This window comes from Aethalodelphis obliquidens, unplaced genomic scaffold (assembly GCF_003676395.1).
Source record: "Aethalodelphis obliquidens isolate GAN/ISIS:26980383/991018 unplaced genomic scaffold, ASM367639v1 scaffold8, whole genome shotgun sequence".
NCBI classification, from domain to species: Eukaryota; Metazoa; Chordata; class Mammalia; order Artiodactyla; family Delphinidae; genus Aethalodelphis; species Aethalodelphis obliquidens.
This window is the reverse complement of record NW_020837952.1, coordinates 56,807,349-56,824,306: the sequence shown is the minus strand read 5'-3', so window position 1 is coordinate 56,824,306 and position 16,958 is coordinate 56,807,349. Positions and strand designations below refer to the sequence as shown.

At 39.5% G+C, this 16,958-nt stretch overlaps 1 protein-coding gene across 5 annotated transcripts in view; it reads left to right on the top strand.

Annotated features, from left to right (window-relative positions):
• Positions 1 to 16,958, top strand: part of MRTFA (myocardin related transcription factor A) — a 173,089-nt gene that overhangs the window by 22,062 nt on the left and 134,069 nt on the right. The window contains exon 1 of one of the 5 annotated variants that reach the window (XM_027107741.1): positions 204 to 327. The exons of the other annotated variants lie outside the window; for them this stretch is intronic. Within the exon in view, the coding sequence (XP_026963542.1) occupies positions 325 to 327 (3 nt within the window). The 5' untranslated portion in view covers positions 204 to 324. Of the gene's footprint in view, positions 1 to 203; positions 328 to 16,958 lie in introns of those variants that run through there. 5 annotated transcript variants of the gene reach the window in all.

The window sequence follows — 16,958 nt, the reverse complement described above, 5'->3', positions numbered from 1 at the left end:
TGTGTGTGTGTGTGTGTGTGTGTGTGTGTGTGTGTGTGTGTGTGTGTAAGAGTTAAAAGCTTTATTCTGTGGCTAAATTAAAGGAAGTGACCTAGGGACATTTTTTAGACTATGAATAAGAGTAAATTGATGAATTTCTCTATAGAAAGTAGATTAGTGGTTGCTGGGTGCGGGAGGAGGGGGAAATAGAGAGTGACTACTAACAGGTGTGAAGTTTCTTTTTAGGGTGATGAAAATGTTCTGGAATTAGATAGTGGGGATGGATGCACAGCTTTGTGAATATACCAAAGACCACTGATTGTCCACTTTAAAAGGGTGAATTTTATGGTATGTGAATTATATCCCAGTAATGCTGTTCTATTATTATTTTTTTTAAAGGACTAAATTATCTGTTTATGGGTAAGATATCTCTCTTTTTTTGCTGGATAGAGCTGTGTGAAATTCTAACACATGGGATGCTTTTATTAAAGATAGCATATATCATCCTTTTTCTAAAGGCCAACTTGAAAATCCTAATTTTAATGAAAAATTCTGTTTTATTGAAAGATTGAATGTGAAATTTAAAATTCTGTAGTATATGACTCTATGGGTGAACATGGGAAAGGAGTAAGTTGTGTATTTCATATATGTAATGATCTAGAAATAGAAACATTACAAAAGAGAAAGCACATTTGTCTAATAAAGCTATAAAAATTGGCTCATTCTCAAATAATGAGATACTATTTCACACACTTCGATTGTGCAGATGTATCTAAAGTTTAATACTACCAGTTGTTAACAAGGCTGTGGGGAAGAGAAACCCTAATACACTGTAGAAGGATGTGTAATTTTTGGCAAGATTTTGTGAAGTTGAAAATAAATATATCCTATGAACCAGCAGTTAAAGGGATATATAACTCTACAGAGTTACATATGCAAAAGGAAACATGTACAAGCATTTTTATTTCAGTCAAATTTGTAATAGGAAAAATTTAGAAACAAATTATCCAACTACAGAGGAATGGATAATAAAGCAGTAGTATTTTAATGCAATTTATTATTGTTATACAGTCAGAACGACAAACCAGGTTCACCTGTGTCTACATATATAAATCCTGGAAACATTTTGTGGAGAAAAAAAGAAAGCAAGTTACAAAAAGTTAAATGTGATACCACTTGATTGTTAAAAACAAAATAAAATAATCTGTGTTGTCTGTGGATCCATACATATGCTGCAAATTTATTTTTAAAAAAGATGGATTAGGGGCTTCCCTGGTGGCACAGTGGTTAAGAATCCGCCTGCCAGTGCAGGGGACCACGGGTTCGAGCCCTGGTCCTGGAGGATCCCACATGCTGCGGAGCAACTAAGCCCATGTGCCACAACTACTGAGGCTGTGCTCTAGAGCCCGCGTGCCACAACTACTGAAGCCTGCATGCCTAGAGCCTGTGCTCCGCAACAAGAGAAGCCACCGCAATGAGAAGCCCGTGCACCGCAACGAAGAGTAGCCCCCGCTCACCGCAACTAGAGAAAGCCTGCGTGCAGCAACAAAGACCCAAGGCAGCCAAAATAAATAAATTAATTAATTAAAAAAATATGGATTAGAAGAAGATGTATTAATTTCAGCAGGATTGTTACTTTTGACGGGGCAGAGCACACAGTGGAATGAGCAGGGAAACCAAGTTACCTCCAGTTTTCTATTTCATAAAAAATTCTGGGGCTTCCCTGGTGGCACAGTGGTTAAGAGTCTGCGTGCCGATGCAGGGGACACGGGTTCGTGTCCCGGTCTGGGAAGATCCCACATGCCGCGGAGCGGCTGTGCCTGTGAGCCATGGCCGCTGAGCCTGCACCTCCGGAGCCTGTACTCCTCAATGGGAGAGGCCACAACAGTGAGAGGCCCGCGTACAGCAAAAAAAAATTCTGAAGCCAATACAGCAGTATGTTATAATTGTTATATTTGAGTTTGTTATATTACACTCTTCTGTATTTTAAATTCTTTCACAACTAAAAATAAAAAATAAAAGTGAAAAAAATCATACAGCATTGGTTTAAAAAAAAAATCTGTCAGCCTACACATTTTTCCTCAAATGTTTTCTTATTTATATTCATAGAAATGATTCATCCTAATGGTCATGAACATTAGTTTTTGAAGAAGTGCAGAAATTGTAAGTGCTATGGGTTATTTCATATTTTTATTTTAAAATCCTCATATCCATATTTTGATATTTTTTTCCTTGATTGAAATATGCTTGATCAACACTGTAGCATTATACAATAGCACATTAGTTATTGGCATGGTTGAGTTCTTATAAAATGTGCACGGGTTTTTATGTTTTATAGTTAGGACTTAGCTTTTCATCTATGACAGCACCTGTGTGTTTTAGTAGTGGTGTGAGAATGCTGCTTAGGAAGGGTCACAGGGCTCCCTTCAGATGTTCTTTCACACACTTTGAGTCTAAGGAAGGCTGTCAACTAGTATGATATTGGCAGGCATTAATGACATTAATGACTTCAAAGTTTATTTGTTATTAATATTATTTTTTATAAACATTTACTGTATATAATAAGAAAGTGTAAATCACCAGATGGAAGTGTACTTCTGAACTCTTTAGAGTAGAACTTTTTGCAACTGAACAATGGAGTGGGGAGATAGATGATGATAATTATTTTAGCTGCTCATCTTAAACAAACCTTAGAGAAATAGCACAAGATATGCATGCCTTTATGAGACTCGAGAATTCCTCAGTTTTTATCTTTTAAGTAGCAGACTTGGCTCTGCATAGTCTCCCTAACAATAACAGTTTCCTTCCTGTCATTCTTAGAGGTAAGGATGTGACTAGGATCTCTTCTGTTTAGTATAGAAAATGTTCCCTTCCTAGTTTCACTTTTTTCCAAGAAATGATTGAGTTTTTATATTTTAGAATGAGTTTTCAAGTTAGACTTTCCCCTGCAGCAGTTTTGTGTTTTTTAAAATTGAGGTGTAATTGACATATAACATTACATTAGTTTCAGGTGCACAACATAATGATTCGATATCTGTATATATTGTGAAATGAACACCTCAGTAAGTCTAGTTAACATCTGTCACCACACATAGTTACAGATTTTTTTTCTTGTGATGAGAACTTTTAAGATTTACTCTCTTAGTGACTTTCAAATATGCAGCACAGTATTAACTACAGTCACCATTGCTGTACATTACATCCCTTGACTTATTTCTTTTATAACTGGAAGTTTGTACTTTTTGACTCCCTTTACCCATTTCGCTCACCCTTTCATCCCACTTCTGACACTTGCCAACCTGTTCTTTGTATCTGTAAGCTCGCTTTTTTGTTTTGTTCTGTTTTTTAAAGATTCCACATGTAAGTGAGATCATATGGTATTTCTCTTTCTCTCTCTGACTTATTTCACTTAGCATAATGCCCTCAGGGTCCATCCATGTTGTCACAAATGGCAAGATTTCATTCTTTTTTATGGCTGAGTAATATTCCATTGTATATTTTTACCACATTTTCTTTATCCACTCATCCATTGATGGACACTTAGGTGTTTCCATGTCTTGGCTATTGCAAAAATTGCTGCAGTGAACATGAGGGTGTATGTATCTTTTCAAGTTAGTGTTTTTGTTTTCTTTGGATAAATACCCAGAAATGGAATTGCTGGATCATATGTTCTGCTTTTAATTTTTAGGGGAACCTCCATACTGTTTTCCACAGTGGCTGCACCAATTTACATTCCCACCAGCAGAGCACTAGGGTTCTCTTTTCTCCACATCTTCACCAGTACCTGTTACTTCTTAATTTTTTGATGATGGGCATTCTGACAGGTGTGAGGTGATGTCTCATTGTGGATTTGATTTGCATTTCCCTGATAATTAGTGATGTTGAGCATCTTTTCATGTACTTGTTGGCCATCTATATGTCTTCTTTGGAATAATGTCTATTCCAATAACGCCCTTTTTTTAATCAGTTTTTTTTTTTTTTGCCCTTTTTTTTTTTTTTTACTATTGAGTTGAATGAGTTCTTTATATATTTTGAATATTAACTCCTTATCAGAGATGTGATTTGCAGTCATTTTCTCCCATTCAGTAGGTTGCCTTTTCAATTTGTTGGTAGTCTCCTTTGCTTTGCAGAAAGAAGCTTTTTATTGATAGTTTTGGTGTAGTTCCACTTACTTATTTTTGCTTTTGTTGTCTTTGCTTTTGGTGTCAAATCCAAAAATGTAATTGCCAAAGCCAGTGTCACGGAGCTTACCGCCTGTGTTTTCTTCTCGGAGTTTTATGGTTTCAGGTCTTACATTCAAGTCTTTAATCCATTTTGAGTTGATTTTTGTGTTTGGTGTAAGGTGGTGGCCCAGTTTAATTCTTTTGCATTGTGGCTGTCCAGTTTTCACAGCAGCATTTATTCCAGAGACTGTCCTTTCCCCATTGTACATTCTTGGCTCCTTTAGGGCAGCGTTTTTTTGAGCTGGGGTATGTGGGTGGGGGAGAGTAGTGCTATTGAAAAGATCATGAACTCTGAGGAATTTTTCAGGACAGTAATTTAAAGAGATCAGATTTAGATTCAGCAGGAATGGTTTTCTCTGTCTCTGCTCTTTCCTTTTCTGCATAGCTTTTGAAGGCATTTCAGTACTCTAGAGATACTTAGAAGTGTTTACATAAATATGCCATGTTTGGGGCCAAGGTGGTGTTTTATTTATTTTGCTGCATTTGGTCATTATCAACTAAAATGGTTAATGTCTACTGTATACACAACATTGTTTAAAGATGTCCTCTCCCCCACTCCAAAATGAGGTCCTTCAAGTTAGAAACACACTCATGTCAGGAATGTTTGGGCTTCTCATCTGTAGTCTTCTGTTTCATTAATTATCTTAATGGTGACAGAAAACAAACTACTTCAGTTAAATGTTATATTGGAGTTTTTTCCCAGTAGACATTTTTGTATTTTTAAAGATACACTTAACACATTGAAAGTAGGGACCTCGTCGTGTGCAAAGAAAATTTGTGTAATCTCCCCAAACTCCATTTTTGGAATTATTTGACATTTAAGCCAAAACCTGACTTGGAAACATAGTTTTTCTAGGGCATTACAGATTTCTGCCATCATTTAGAATCTCTTGGATTGTCCCATTGAAAGGTGGGAAAAGTAAGTTTATGGTATAAGTGGAAAACTTCTATGCCATAAAAGGTGTATCAGGGGCTTCCCTGGTGGCGCAGTGGTTGAGAGTCTGCCTGCTGATGCAGGGGACATGGGTTCGTGCCCCGGTCCAGGAAGATCCCACATGTTGCGGAGTGGCTGGGCCCGTGAGCCATGTCCGCTGAGGCTGCGCGTCCGGAGCCTGTGCTCCGCAACGGGAGAGGCCACAACAGTGAGAGGCCGGCGTACCGCAAAAACAAAACAAAACAAACAAAAAAAAACAAAAGGTCTATCAGCATTCACCCAAAAGTTACTGAGATCAGTAACTTATCGAAGAGCACCTTGTTCTTTTTTTTTTTAAATTTACTTCTATTACTTGTTGCCAGAATGCTATTTAAGAATGCTACCAAAGCATATCACTGGAGTATATTTAAATGAGAGAAATTGCTTAAAAATAGTATTTGTTGAGTTCTTACTCTGTGTCAGCATTGTTATAAGTGTTTCTCATGTATTATCTCATTTATCTTTGGGGTAACTCTGTGAGCATCATTATTATCTCCATAAGGATTACTAGCCTAAGGTCACACAGCCTAGTAAATGGTAGTGTAGACATGTAAAATCAGGCCCTTTGACTAAAATACTCATGTTCTTTATCACCATATTGGTTTAATAAAGTCACCATAGATTGTTTATATCAACCGAATTTCAAGTAGTTAAGCTATAGAGATGCCTGCAAAGCAAATACTTTAAAAGATTGGACTATTTTTAAATAATATTTTTTCAGTTCAAAATTTACCCTAAAGTGAATATATTTTTTTGTGAAAAATATTTGAACACGTCTCAATATTTTGTATCTAAATCTAGAACTTTGACTTATATAGGTCTATATTAGGTAACTAATTAAACTATTCCACCTATTTATTGAGCAGTTGAACGTCTTCTATACAAGGCCCTGTACTAGCTGTTGGGAACAAAATGGAGAAGGGAGTTAACATTTATTGTACACTTGTTATATTTCGGTTGGTCTTTAGGTCTTCATCTCATTAATCCATACAGTAACCCTGTTAGGTAGGTGTTATCCTCATTTTATAGCACTGAGGCATAGAGAATTGAAGCTCTTGTAACCTAAATGGCAGCTCTAGAATTGGAACCTAAGTCTACCTGACAAAAAAAATCCATGCTCCTTTTCTGACTCACTGTGCTGCCTTGTGTGTGAATATGTGTTCCCTGTTTCTAAGAGATTATAGTCTAGTCCAAGAGTTCGCAAGATGGACTGCTGGGGGTCCCTGATTCACTTTCAAAACTGTCTTTGTAATAATACTAAGATATTATTTCTCATTTCACTGTGTTGATATTTGCATTGACGTTGTAAAAGCAATGGTGGGTAAGACTGCTGGCATCTTAGCATGAATTGAGGGAGTGGCACCAACTGTACTCAGAGTTGTTGTATTTTTTTTTTTTAACCACTGTGCACTTACAGGGAAAGAAAAAAGTAGTTTCACTTTACAAATGTCCTTGATGAATCCGTATGACTTTTTATTTTATTAATTTTGGACCCTCTAGTGTATATACCTTTTTTAAAAAATTGAGATATAAATCACACATAAAATTCACCTTTTAAAAGTGCACAATTCCTTGGTTTTTAGTATATTTACAAGGTTGTACAACTATTGCCACTATCCAATTCTAGAACATCTTTATCACCCCCAAAAGAAACCCTTTTTTTTTTTTTTTTTTTTCGGTACGCGGGCCTCTCACTGTTGTGGCCTCTCCCGTTGCGGAGCACAGGCTCCGGATGCGCAGGCTCAGCAGCCATGGCTCACGGGCCCAGCCGCTCCGCGGCATGTGGGATCTTCCCAGACCGGGGCACGAACCTGTGTCCCCTGCATTGGCAGGCAGACTCTCAACCACTGTGTCACCAGGGAAGCCCAGAAACCCAATATTTATTGGCAGTTACTCCTCATTCTCCTCTGACCCCCAGCACCAGGCAAATACTAATCTACTTTCTGTCTCTATGGATTTTCCTATTCTGTATTATTCCATTTATATGGAATGTATGTGGTCTTCTGTGTCTAGCTTCTTTCACTTAATATACTGTTTTCAAGGTTCATCCGCGTAGTAGCCGTTGCGTCATTCTTTTTTTCTAAACAGCTTTAATGAGATATAATTCAAATACTGCACAATTCACCCATTTAAAGTGTACAATTCAGTGTTTTTTAGTATATTCACAGGTATGTGCAACCATTACTGCAGTTGATGTTAGAACAGTTTTATCACCTAAAAGAAACCTGTACCATTTGGTTATCACTATCTTCCAGTCTCCCTCCCCCTCTTTCCAAATAAAGAACCACTAATTTACTTTCTACCTATAGATTTCCCTATTCTGGACTTTCATATGAAGGGACTCGTATAATATGATTTCCAGTTTCTCCACATCCTCACCAATACTTGTTATAATATGACTTTCTGGTTCTGGCTGTCCTAATAGGTGTGAAGTGGTGTCTCATATTCCCTGATGACTAATGACGTTGGGCATCGTTTCATGTGCTTATTGGCTATTTATACACCTTCTTTGGAGGAGTGTATATTCAAAACGTTTGCCCATTTTAAAATCAGGTTATTTGCCCTTTTATTGTTGAATTATAAGAGTTCTTTGTATATTCTGGATATTAACACCTTATCACAGCAGTCCCCAACCTTTTTGGCACCAGGGACCAGTTTCGTGGAAGACAGTTTTTCTGTGGACGGTGCTGGGGAGGAGGGATGGTTCAGGCAGTAATGCGAGAGATGGGGAGCAGCAGATGAAGCTTTGCTCGCTTGTCCACTGCTCACCTCCTGCTGTGCGGCCCAGTTCCTAACAGGCTGCGGACCCATTCTTGTGGGAGAAATCACTTCTTGATAGGATCACTTGATGCACAGAATTTAAACATTTTGACGGTCCACTTTATTTATTTTATTCTTTGGTTGTGCTTTAGGTATCATACCTAAGAAATTGTTGTTTAATTGAAGGTATGAAGATTTATACCTATGTTTTCTTGTAAAAAGTTTATTTTTTATTTTTTTGCTGTACGCGGGCCTCTCACTGTTGTGGCCTCTCCCGTTGCGGAGCACAGACTCCGGACGCGCAGGCTCAGCGGCCATGGCTCATGGGCCCAGCCGCTCCGCGACATGTGGGATCTTCCTGGACCCGGGCACGAACCCATGTACCCTGCATCGGCAGGTGGCCTCTCAACCACTGCGCCACGAGGGAAGCCCAAAAGTTTATATTTTTAACTCTTACACTTAGGTCTTTGATCCACTTTGAGTTAATGTTTATAAATGGTGTTGAAGTAGGGGTCCATCTTCATTCTTTTTATGTGGATATCCAGTTGTCCCAGCACCATTTGTTGAAAAGATTATTCTTTCCCTCCTTGAACTGTCTTGGCATTAATTGTTCATCAGTTTGATCCAGTTAAATTTGGACTGGGGTAATTTTTTAGGCCCAGTCTTTGTGGTTTGTTCTGACCCCAGAAGAGGCTCTTCTTTGCTGTCTCTTGCCCTGGTTCTTACTAGTGAGTTACCTGGCCTGTGGTTTAGTTTGTTGCTCTTGATTAAGAGGAGCTACTTTTCAAGAACCTCCTTACGCCTGAATTTCTCTACAGTCTGTCTCAAATAAAGCCAGTTTCTTTGGGGAGAGCTTTGGAGCTTTCTTTTCTCATGGACTAATTCACCCTCTGGACAGAATCTCTGAGTCATTACTCTGGATGTTGACCAGGGTGGTAGCTTTTTGTCTAATTGTCTTGTCTGTCCTGGCATGGAACCTTTGCCCTGTGAATTGGGGAGAATACCGTCTGGACCCCAGGATTCTTGGATGGCTGCATCTTGGATACAGCCTCTGTCCTATGGATGGGGGCTGGGTGGAGGAAGAGGCCCATTATCTCCTGGTCCCACTCACCAGGAATTTAGCCTTTTCAGTGGAGTTGTAGAAGATGAGAAATCGTGGTGACCTGCTCCTTCTGGTGATTGGTTGGGAGCTGAGGAGAGAAGGAGTGCCTTCTTAGTCACACCCACCTGGAGCAAAGCTCTGATCAAGCTAACTGCGGAGTAGTGGATTGTGGCTCAGATGCCACAGATTTTCACTGTTAGCACGTTTTAGTAGATTCTCTTGAATAAATACTTCTTTATTTGCTGTATGGCTCTAGGACCATTTCCAGAGAATTAATTTTTCTTTTTAGTAGTTTTCACCAGCTTTGCTTATTTTCCAGGGAAGTTTGTCCTTGGAGCCTCTCATGCTAAGATCCCAGAAGTGGAAATCCTTAATTTACACTCTGGTTGGGATTAATATCAACTTAATTTCAATAGTATACAACAATTTTGCTCCTATATAGTTCTGTTCCCCCCTCCCTTTTGCTGTTAATGTCGCAAATAACAACCCAGATTTATAATTCTTACTTTATGCAGTTGTCTTCACAGACAGGAGAAAAAAGAGAAACAAAAATGCATTTATATTGTCTTTTTTGTTTACCTATATAGTTGTCTTTATCTGTGCTCTTTATTTCTTCATGTGGATTTGAGTTACTCTCTAGTGTTTTCTCATTTCAAACTGGAGGACTCCTTTTAGCATTTATTGTAAAGGCAGGTCTACTAGCAACAAATTCTCTCAATTTTGTTTTTCTCAGAATGTCTTAATTTTTCCTTCATTTTTGAAGGATAGTTTTGCTTGATATAGAATCCTTGGTTATTTGAATTGAATATCTCTTGTACATGATGAGTCACTTTTTCTTTCTGCTTTCAGGATTTTCTTTTCTTCTTTCTGTATTTTGAATATGATGTATCTAGATGTGAATCTCTTTTAGCTTACCCTCCGTGGAGTTCATTGACCTTGTTGAATGTGTAGATTAATGATTTTCATCATATTTAAGAAATTTTCAGCCATTATTTCTTCAAATATTCTTTCTGCCCTTTTTCCCCTCTTCTGGGCCTCCCGTTATGCATATGTTGGTAAACTTGATGGTGTTTCATAGGTCTCAAGGGACATTATCATTTTTTTTTTTTTTTTTTGCGGTACGCGGGCTTCTCACTGTTGTGGCCTCTCCCGTTGCGGAGCACGGACGGCTCCGGACGCGCAGGCTCAGCGGCCATGGCTCACGGGCCCAGCCGCTCCGCGGCATGTGGGATCTTCCCGGACCGGGGCACGAACCCGTGTCCCCTGAATCGGCAGGCGGACACTCACCCACTGCGCCACCAGGGAAGCCCGACATTATCATTTTTCTTTATTGTTTTTTTCTTTCATTTCCTCAGATTGGATAACTTCAAGTTCACTGATTTTTTTTTTCTTCTGCCTGGTCAAATCTGCTTGAAACCCTCTGGTGAATATTTCATTTCAGTTATTCTGCTTTTTCAGAATTTCTGTTTGGTTCTTTTTAATAATTTCTAGCTTTTTACTGATATTTTCGATTTGGTGAGACATTATTCTCACACTTTCCTTTAGTTTGTAGGTATGGTTTCCTTTAGCTCTTTGAACATATCTGAAACAGCTGATTTAAGATCTTTGTAATAGGTATAACTCCGGGCTTCCTCAGGGATAGTTTCTTTTGCTACCCTCAGCATGTATTTTCTACTTTATAATTTGAAATGACTGTTCAAGCTCCAGCCATACAATCTGTATTCCAGCCATCAGGAAGGAGGAGGAGCTGAAGACATGCTTATTCCCTTTGTACTTCCTAGAAGTTCTATATGATACTTTTGCTTATAGCCCATTGGCCAGAATGTTATCCTATCATTACACCTAGTTTCAAGGGAGGCTGGGAATTGTAGTCATTAATCTGGGTTGCCATTTGCCTGAGTCTTTTATTACTGAGAAAGAAGAGAAGAATGGATTGGGGGTTATAATTAGGATTTTGGTTTTTTAACTGTAGTCTGCTCCTTTGGTTATTCTAATATATATGCCTACCCTTCTTTTCACATATACAACATATTCACCTCATCCCTAGAGAGACTACCCCAATGTTTCATTACTGCATTCAACACAAAGCCCAGGATGTCTGAGTAATGTGCAGTCTTCTCTGGTAGGAATGGTTCAGGGCTTATAAACTAAAAGACAAGGTAACTGCCCCCGAGACAATTAGTATACAATAGGTGTAATAGAAATAGGATGATAGCAATAAAAAATTACCGCCTGGAAAATTTCTATCTTTTTATTGATATTCTTTATTTGGTGAGACATGATTCTCATGCTCCCTCTAGCTTTTTAGACGTGGTTTCCTTAGACATGGTTTCCGAAAAGGGGAGACTTGGTAAACATATAAAAGTCTCTGGCCCATAGCAATTATTAAATGCTACTGTGTAGGAAATTTGAAGACTTTCTGTCCTGACAGAGGAATACATTTCTGGATTAAGCATTATTTTTAAGCCTGATGACTCTGGTCTTTTCTTACTTGGATCTGTGCCTTGCCTATCTCCACCCCATCTTAATTTAATGGCAGTCACAGTGAGGCTATCTGAAACAGTTGGCTTGTGTGAGAAGGCAACCCTAAGCACCCCTCCCCACTGCTCCCCCCAACCCCTGTCCGCTTTGTTTTGGCAGTTGGGGTCATAGCCTTTATATGGGCAGAGCTCCAGTCCTATCTCTGTTTGGCAGCCGCTACTTTAAATATTTATTTATTTATTTAGCTAGCTAGCTAGCTAGCTGCACTGGGTCTTAGTTGCGGCGTGCAGGATCTTCGCTGCGGTGTGTGGGATCTTTAGTTGTGGCATGTGGGATCTAGCTCCCCGACCAGGGATAGAACCTGGGGCCCCCTGCATTGGGAGCACGGAGTCTTAACTGCTGGACCACCAGGGAAGTCCCTGGCAGCCACTACCTTTAACTGCACCATTTTGGAATACAGAGTGGTTTGCTCTTTCTACCCTATAAGGCTCTAAAGTAAGAGGCTTCTAGTGAACTTAGATTGCAGGCCACAGGAAAGAGTACACCTTCCTTAGCAAGGATATGTTCCTTTTTATCTTTTCTTATTGACTGACTAGCTCTAGTCTGAGTTTTACCTCTCTGATATAATTTTGTTGAAAGTTGCAAGAAGCAGCCAACACATACAACATTCTGAATCTTTCCCACTATTTCCCTTAAAGCTATAGCATTCCAATATAATCAGGCAGTGTTTTTTAAAAAAAATATTTATTTGGTTGTACTGGGTCTTAGTTGTAGCAGGCGGGCTCCTTAGTTGTGGCTCGTGGGCTCCTTAGTTGTGGCTCGTGAGCTCCTTAGTTGTGGCTCATGGGCTCCTTAGTTGCAGCTCGCCAGCTCCTTAGTTGCAGCACATGGGCTCCTCAGTTGCGGCATGTGATCTCTTAGTTTTGGCATGCATGTGGGATCTAGTCCCCTGACCAGAGATTGAACCCAGGCCCCCTGCATTGGGAGTGCGGAGTCTTATCCACTGTGCCACCAGGGAAGTCCCCAGGCAGTGCTTTAATGAGATGTTTTGCCGTCTTCAGTATCTGAAGGCTCACCAGAAATGTTATAATCTTTCTCATGAAACATTCTGTTCCTGGCACCAAATTCTGTATTAGGATTATGTTCAACCATTTGTGATTCCAAAAAAGTAAAATAATAGTGGTTTTAAACATGATATAAGTTTACTTTCTTCTTACGTAAAAGAAGTCCAGAGATAGGTAACCCAGGGCTAGTGTGGTGCTCCACAGTGTCAAGGAACCAGCTTCTATTTTTGTTGCCTTGCCATTCTCAGCATGTGGCTTCTTCCTCATAGTCTGAGATGGCTACTTGCATTCCAGCACCTCATCCATATTCCAGGCAGCAGGAAGGAGGAGGGTCCAAAGAATAGTGTACTCAGTTCCTTTAAGGACATTTCCTGGAAACCACACTTAATACTTTTACAGGCATACCTCGTTTTATTACGCTTTGCTTTATGGTGCTTCACAGATGTTGCATTTCTCAGAAATTGAAGGTTTGTGGCAACCCTGCATTGAGCAAGTCTATTGGTGCCATTTTTCCAACGTGTCTCTGTATCACGTTTTGGTAATTATCGCGGTATTTCAGACTTTTCATTATATTTATTATGATGATTTGTGATTGATGATCCTCGATGTTACCACTATGACTCGCTGAAGACTCAGATGATGGTAAGCATTTTTTAGCAATAAACTAATTTAAATTAAGGCATATATATTGTTTCTTTAAGACGTAATACTATTGCACACTTAATAGATTATAGTATAGTGGAGACGTAACTTGTATCCACTGGGAAACCAAAAAATTTGTGTGACTCGCTTTATTGTGATATTCGCTTTATTGCAGTGGTCTGGAACCCAACCTGCAATAGCTTCGAGGTATGGTTGTATTCATGTCCCATTGGCTCGAACTCATGGCCACATCTGGCTACAGGAGAGGCTGGGAAATGCAATCTGCATTCTGGCGAGCACTTAGCTAAAGTTCAGGTGTTCTGTTAGTTTCGGCATGCATGTGGGATCTAGTCCCCTGAAGAGGAGAAAGTGGATATTGGGCAAAACCTCCAGTGCTTCTCATAGTGATCCAGGTGAGGTTCTTTTGCTTTCTGCTTATTGGTCGTCTCTGGTATTTAAAAACACTCCTAATTCTCTTTCTGTTGTATTCTCTCTTTCATATCATCTAAAACTTCCCAGTTACTACATTCGGATGCTTTCATTTCTTTTAGATATAGATCACGAGTGTGCTTCCTTTCTCCTTCATTGATTTAGAACCTTTGCATTTTAAGATATGCCACCAAGACATTAGAATATTTCCATGCTGGTGTGCACTTACCTTTTTCTTTCTTTCTTTCTTTTTTTTTTTGCTATACACATCATGCTTATTGACTGCACAGATGCCTACAAAATGCGCTGCGCTAACTGCTGACTGCTACTGTGTGTCTTAGCATTTTATAAATTCTACAGTCACTGCTCTTAGATGTAGCTGTAAAGCGGAGATTCCTGCAGTGCTTTGGAGAACACTTTTGCTGTATTTTATATTTGTTTGGGAAGTGGATTTCTTTGTCTGTACTCTCTCTTCCCTCTTTATTTCAAAGCTTTAAATATAATTGTACTGAAGTTAAAATCATATTTACTGATGTCCGTTATATTTTATTCCATCAGAACTTCTCAGCATCTCTTTTTAGAATATTACTTGGCTAAGAGTAATACTATTTGAAGCAAGAGGCTGTCAGAAGGGAAGAATAATGGAACATGACTTAGGAGCTGTTTTTATTTATTATTATTATTATTTTTTTTTTTGCGGTACGCGGTCCTCTCACTGCTGTGGCCTCTCCTGTTGTGGAGCACAGGCTCCGGACCCACAGGCCCAGCGGCCATGGCTCACGGGCCCAGCCGCTCCGTGGCATGTGGGATCTTCCCAGACTGGGGCACGAGCCCGTGTCCCCTGCATCGGCAGGCGGACTCTCAACCACTGCGCCACCAGGGAAGCCCCCAGAGGTTCTGCCTTGATTGAAGCCTTTAATGACCATGAGCAACTGAAAATGCATTTTTAAACACGAACTCTGCACTGTTTACTGTGAAGGTAATGTGAAGAGAAAGTGCTTTTGTATGGTAACTAATCTTGTCAGAATAGATTCATTTAATCAATGAGTTAGCTTTTATAGTTAAAGTGTAATCAGAAGGATAATTGATGAGAATGCTGGTGGTGTTTCATCTCAAATGCTTCAGTGCTGTCATAGATTGTACATTGTCCTGAGGGTTCCTCACTGTAGCACCAGTAGGTGACTAGGAGCCATAGCCTAGCCTCTTCTCCTTGACCCATATTGAAGATTCTAGTCTTCAGTATACTTTTTCTGTAGCAGAAAAACCCAAATGAACTTTTGGGCCAACCCAATATTTGTGTTTGCTGTATTCCTACAAAATTGTGACAGTTTCTGGATTTTTTTCCTTCTTTTTATGGCAAAATATTTCATTCTCAGTGTTTTGAAATATTTGATCAAGAATTTAGGAAAATATTCATGACTCCTTTTATAAAGAGGGAACATATTCTTAAGATATGGGGAGAGAGCTCATTGGGAAACCTAAGGATGTGAGGCTCTGGCACTGGAAAATAGTGCTTCTCTTCAAACACTCCATTGTAGTGTGGAAACAAAGCACAATACTGTAAACGTCTTCCATTTCCCCCAACTGCTGCCTGTCTTCATCATAGGTGAGTTTTGTCTCAACAAGTTTTTCATTCCAAAGGTAGTATGTTCAAAAACAACTAGTCTTTTTCATATTATTCATACCTGAACAGCATCACTAGGGCACATTTTCTATACTGTGGCCTGGCAACATTTCAGGTTGTCCTGGCTTATTAATGGAGTGTAAGGTTTTAGTGTCAGAGTGGAAACGACAGAAAAATTCCTAACTTGAAAATTGTCTTATGATGGATTATGTAATTTTGTAGGTGAATACACAAATATGTTCAGATCATATTTAAATTTATTCAGGTCTTTTATACATAGCATGTGGACTGCTGAACATCCGTCATTCTTTCTCTTAGAGAAGAAATTTCTTTCTTTTTTTAAAATTAATTAATCTATTTATTGGCTGCGTTGGGTCTTCGTTGCTACGCGGGCTTTGTCTAGTTGCGGCAGGCGGGGGCTACTCTTCATTGCAGTGTGCAGTCTTATTGCGGTGGCTTCTCTTGTGGAGCAAGGGTTCTAGGGCGCACAGGCTTCAGTAGTTGTGATGCGGGTGCTCAGTAGTTGTGGCTCACGGGCTTAGTTGCTCCATGGCATGTGGGATCTTCCCGGGTCAGGGATTGAACCCATGTCCCCTGCATTGACAGGCGGATTCTTAACCACTGCGTCACCAGGGAAGTCCCGAGAGAAGAATTTCTAAAAGGCAGATAGAATTCCACAGTTAAAAATTGGAACATATTTGAACACCACAGAAAAGGGATCAGGAATCATAAGGAAAGCATATCTGTAGTGTTTGTGGGCATGAATATAGTTTAAGGAATGTAATGAAGTCATGTTGCCAAAATAGTGCTTTAAATCTTAAGCAGCCTTTTCTTGAGGAGCAGGGAATTGGAGATAGGGATTTAGGCAAATTGTCAAATTTCTCTTAAATGTTTGCAACAAAATGCCACCTTGTAGTTAAACTTTCTATACTTTTCAGGATACCTTCTCATAAAACCCTTTAAGATAACATGACAGAGAGTAACAATTTTTATTCAGAGTGACTTGCCCAGGGTCATATCACCAAACTCAGTGATTTAAGATACTGATATAGGTCACATAACTTTTCCCCAAAGCAACATTATTGTAATTGTTACTGGGGGCCAGGCAGAATGGTAAATTATACCAAACTCAAAAGTCAGGCAGCAGGCTAAGGTGAACAATTTCCCCTACAGTCTATTCTCTACACAGCTGCCAAAGTGATCTTTAACAACATGTGTCAGATCATATCACTCCATTGCTTAAAACCTCCCAGGGGCATCTAGTTTTTCCTAAAATGTATTTCTCCCCTCCTGTTCTGCTCTCTGCCCAGGCTGGTCTTTCATTTCCTTGAAGATGTCAAGCTCATTCCCACCTCATGGTCTTTGAACTTGTACATGGTTTCCTCTGCATGGCTGGCTGTTGCTTGTCAAATTCTGGTAACATCAGATTGTGTAGTGGTTAGAGACATGGGCTCTGAAAGCTGATTCTCCGTGTTCCAGTTATTTAACCTCTCAGTGCCTTCGTTTCCTCACCTGTAAAAAATTGGATAAGTAAATACCTGTTAGTGTTGTGAAGGTTGAACACACACACGTACAGTGCCTCACACAGAGTAAGTGCTCATTAAGTGTTGGCTGTTATAAAAGTCTCAGCTCAGAAATCACCTCCTCAATGAGACCTTTTTTTTTTTTTTTTTTTTTGCGG